The sequence below is a fragment of the Acanthisitta chloris genome, unplaced genomic scaffold (genome assembly GCF_000695815.1).
Source record: "Acanthisitta chloris isolate BGI_N310 unplaced genomic scaffold, ASM69581v1 scaffold36625, whole genome shotgun sequence".
Classification (NCBI taxonomy): Eukaryota; Metazoa; Chordata; class Aves; order Passeriformes; family Acanthisittidae; genus Acanthisitta; species Acanthisitta chloris.
The window spans coordinates 3,828-8,309 of record NW_008673786.1 but is presented as its reverse complement, the minus strand read 5'-3'; the positions used below and the strand labels follow the sequence as shown (position 1 = coordinate 8,309).

At 45.3% G+C, this 4,482-nt stretch overlaps 1 protein-coding gene across 1 annotated transcript in view; it reads left to right on the top strand.

Moving 5' to 3' along the window:
* The window catches only part of SURF4 (surfeit 4), a 4,073-nt gene extending 1,251 nt beyond the window's left edge, over positions 1-2,822 (top strand). The window contains exons 2-5 of the mRNA XM_009075092.1: positions 58-134; positions 733-776; positions 1,602-1,788; positions 2,026-2,822. Coding sequence (XP_009073340.1) covers positions 58-134; positions 733-776; positions 1,602-1,788; positions 2,026-2,292 — 575 coding nt within the window. The 3' untranslated portion in view covers positions 2,293-2,822. The remainder of the gene's footprint in view (positions 1-57; positions 135-732; positions 777-1,601; positions 1,789-2,025) is intronic.
* Positions 2,823-4,482: the final 1,660 nt, after the last annotated feature.

The following is a 4,482-nucleotide window of genomic DNA, read 5'->3' as shown; positions in this document are numbered from 1 at the left end:
CAGCAGCTTTTCCTGTGCACACCTCAAGTGTAACTGTGTTCAATTTCCCCAACTCAGGTGGCTGTATCCTGGTGCTGAGTAGGAACTTTGTGCAATATGCCTGCTTTGGACTGTTTGGAATTATAGCATTACAGGTAGGAGGCTTAAGTCTTCAGCCCTTCTAAACTGTATCTTTCAAATCTTCTCTCTTAGCCCCAGTACTACCAACATGTTTAAATATAACTTGCATCCCTGGAATCTTTCTCCACCCTGGCCTAGTGCCAGTCCTTGATGGCATTGAACTATTTTGCTGCTTCTGTTCTTCTGATGTGCCCAATAGATCCTTGGCTGTAATTGCAATTAGTCAGCTGGAGACATTCATTCAATACTTGACCTTGACCAATTTAGCAGAACTGGCAATTTACCTGTGTGTCAGTTTAATGAGCCAAATGTGGAACTTGCAGTGGCTTTGGCCTTCAGCACACAGCTTTTATAAAGGATTGTTCCCATCACAGAGGATTCTAGCTGGTAGCATCCTTCCCCTACAAAACCAGGGATCTTTTCTGGGGGCTAAAGCACAATCAAATTCTGGCTTCCATTCCCTGTTTTACATGGACCACAAGGATGTAGTTACCTTATTCCCTTTGGTGCAATGGACTTGTAATTGACTCCTGCTATGGCTAGTACTGACTTGAGCTTGTAACATGAATTCAGAACTCTATGGTGTTTTAACCTGTTTTATTCTTTGCCTAGACTATTGCATACAGCATTCTATGGGACCTGAAGTTCTTGATGAGGTATGCCTGCTACTCAAAGCTTTTCTGGAAACAGTGAAAACTGACACTTGGTGACAGAGGAAATTATCTTTGTGCATAGTGTTTACTAGGAAGATTTTTGACATGAAGCAAGAAATGACAGCACATAAAATCAGTAGGGGCTGTGTTAGTTAGCAGCCTCAGTACTGTAGAAGGGAAAGACTAATCCTAACCCACTAAGATCTAAGTGCTTCTGCTTATAACATCATTGCTGGGAGCTCACGAAGAACTGTCTAGACCAGATCAGTGAGTTGCTATTATTTCCTAAATGGCTAAAATAGCAACTGCTGCTTTTGCATGACTGAAGCCATTTTCTGAGGAAACTGACACTAGAGTGGTTCCTGGGACTTTAAATCTCTTCTCTAAGGAGGACAGCACAAACACTACACTCTGTGCTTACTACAGCCCTGTAAATGTGTAACTTCTCAGCAGTGCTGCTCTCCTGTTTTCTCAAAGCAACCTCTGAACTACTTTGGCGTATGTGGCTAAACCTGAGGTACAGAATAACTCTGACACAACAAAACTCATGTCGTAACAGCCCCCAAGCAGCTGTGCCTGAGCAGTGGGTGCTGGAGCCCCCTGGCAGGCTGTACCTGTCTCACAGGCTTGTGTAAATCCTTGGTGTACAGTGCTGCTGTTGGAGCTGGGAAGTCTACCACAGAGCAGCACAGTGCACAGAGGTCACTCCTCACTCACACACAGGCTCTTACTGAGCTGATACTGTCAGATGAGGCTTTACATCAGTGCAAACTGTACTAAACTGCCTTTTTTTCCCCCTCCTTTCTCCCCATTTCTGTGTTTCTGTAGGAACCTTGCCCTTGGGGGAGGCTTGCTGCTGCTTTTGGCTGAGTCACGCTCAGAGGGGAAGAGCATGTTTGCTGGTGTCCCTACCATGAGGGAAAGCTCTCCAAAGCAGTACATGCAGCTGGGGGGTCGTGTGCTGCTGGTCCTCATGTTCATGACACTGCTGCATTTTGATATGAACTTCTTTTCTGTAAGTATCCAAGTATAAAAGTATGAGATGAGGCACTAGAATATAGTACCGATGCTCAGATGGGCTGCAGGACCTCAGTGTTCATCATCTAAGCTCATCAAGCTGCTCAGTGCTCATCATTTAACTCTATTAGTGGAATTAATAGCTTAGAAGAAGTTGAGATCATCTCTGTCATGACAAGATGGATGTTTTTATGGCTCTAAGAACCACATTTAAGCTTATGGCTTTTCCTTGCAGATTCTGCAGAACATTGTGGGCACAGCCCTGATTATCTTGGTGGCAATTGGCTTCAAGACTAAGCTGGCTGCCTTGACTCTAGTCATCTGGCTGTTTGGCATCAACATCTACTTCAATGCCTTCTGGACCGTCCCAGCCTACAAGCCCATGCACGACTTCCTCAAATACGACTTCTTCCAGACCATGTCTGTCATTGGAGGGCTGCTCCTCGTGGTTGCACTGGGTCCTGGTGGAGTCTCCATGGATGAGAAGAAAAAAGAGTGGTAACAGGAATACAAACACTTCTTGGGACATAATGTATTAAGTCCAGAACTGATTCTTTATGGATTCAACAAAAACTGCCAGCATTTTACACGTACATGCCCCTTTCCTATCAAAGGCACAGATGTCCTGAATTTGATTTACTGTGGCACCAGTAATACAATAGATAAAACCCTATTTCTTCAAGGAATGTTGCCTAGGCTTTCTCTAACTTCCTAGATTTGGAACTAACCCAAGGAAACCTGCATTTTGCTGATGCTTCAGTGAGTTGCAGTAGAACAGTTGCTGTCTTGAATGTCAGCAATGTCTTAAAATTTGAAGAACTGTGAGCAGATGCAGCTGTATCATTGTGTGCTGTTGGGTTCTAGCTATAACTAAAAAAAGTGGATCCCCTTTCTTGCCCTCATCGAAACTGTCTTGTGCATAAGGAGTTCCATTGCTGGTTATAGCATTGCTTAGCAAGGTGGAAAGCAGCATCAGAAAACCCCAAACAGATATCACTGTTATTTTGCTGCTCAGAGACCTGTAATTCCCTTCTGCTCCCAAACAGAAGGCAAAAAGAAAGCCCTGAAAGTAGTTGTACCCCTTTCTAGGTAAGAAAAGGGAGAAGGTTTTCTAACATGTCCCAGTTCTGCCCTCGAGGGGAACAAGGGAGAATTATGTATTGCTAATCAGATTTCAAGATGGAAGCAGGGGAGCTAATCCTGAAGAGACAGAATGTTAGATTCTGTGAAAGTTCTGTGCCAAAAGAACTCTTGATTCAGCATTCTTTCCCCAAAGTTGCCCCTCCTGAATTCCCAAGAAGGGAGCCAAGTTGTGCTGCAGGTTCCCTAAGAAAAGCTCCTTTCTGCTGTTAACCAGCTTCCATCCACGTATGCCCAAAATTCGTATCTGAATTGCAGGTTATTGGTGAAAATGTCTTCAGAACTATGGAAACTTCCCTTTTCCCTGCACTCAGTACATGCCAGATGAGAGCAGTCAATCTTCTAATTTGTAGTCTTTGCTTCTTAGATCCCCTTCTGTCAGTCTCTTGGCTGTAGAAGTCCTAGCTGGCTGGAGAGCTGAGGTGCTGAGCTCTCAAGGACAGTCCCTTCTCTCTGCCAGCTTAGACCACCCTGAGATGTGTAGGGAGGCAATGTGGAAGTCAGCCCTGTGCTGCCACTGGCCCATTCCCAACTCTCTGCAAACGGTTATAGCTGAGGAACGCAAGTGCAAGGCCTGGACAGTGGATAAGCACCAGGGATGGACCTTCAGAGGGAGGAACTCCTCAGCACACCAGTGAGGAGGGGGAGGCCCTGCTTGGCCTTTCAGTGCCACAACCTCTGTGCCATGAACATGCTTAGTGCTGCTCAGAGGAGGCATTTTGTCCTCTGCTAGTCAGCTAGGTGAACCTGTTTTCACTAGATCATGGAAGAATTCTAGACAGCATGAGCCCTACCAACTTCCTACCATTACACTGATTCCTTGCACTGTTGTCTCCCTTGAGGAAGCTGCTCAACTGTTTGTTCAAGGAGGAATTCAGCTGAACATCTCCAGTGGGAGCTGTTTTCCCAGAGTCTCCTGGTAGGGACACTCACCTGGACAGTTCAGCTTAACGGTTGCTTTTAGGAGAGAAAATGAGGCTGAAAGAACTGATGACAAATAGAAGAGCACTGTTGGATGTTAAACCAGTGATTTCATCATCTTAAGGGGAAAATAGCCAATGTAAGGGCAAGATGTGCTGCTGCTGGAGGAATCCAATTGCTGTCACAGAACAGTTAGGGTTGGAAGGGACCTCTGGAGATCATCTAGTCCAACCCCCAGTGTCTGAATTGTGTGGAGGGGTAGGTGGGAGGGGAAGCCAGCATTAAAGTCAGGTCACAAGGAGGTTTCACCTCAAGTGTTGCCTGTGCCTGACTCTTCAAAAGCTAAGCAAACTGGTCCTTTCAGTACAGATCTGCAGCACAGGAGCCTTTTACTCGGTTTCACTGCAGGTCTCATAACTACATGAAGGCAGCCATTCTCACATACCTGAACTGCTGTTATGTTCATAGTATTTATAAATGGAATGATAGAAACTACTCCTGTAAGTAGCCCCTTAAGTTGGCTTTCTCAACTCCCTTGTTTCCTGTCTAAGGAGCTGGATGACAGACTAGTCTGAAATACTGACCAGTTCCCTCTGTGAAAATCATGTCCCCTTTCCAACAAAAGACCCCA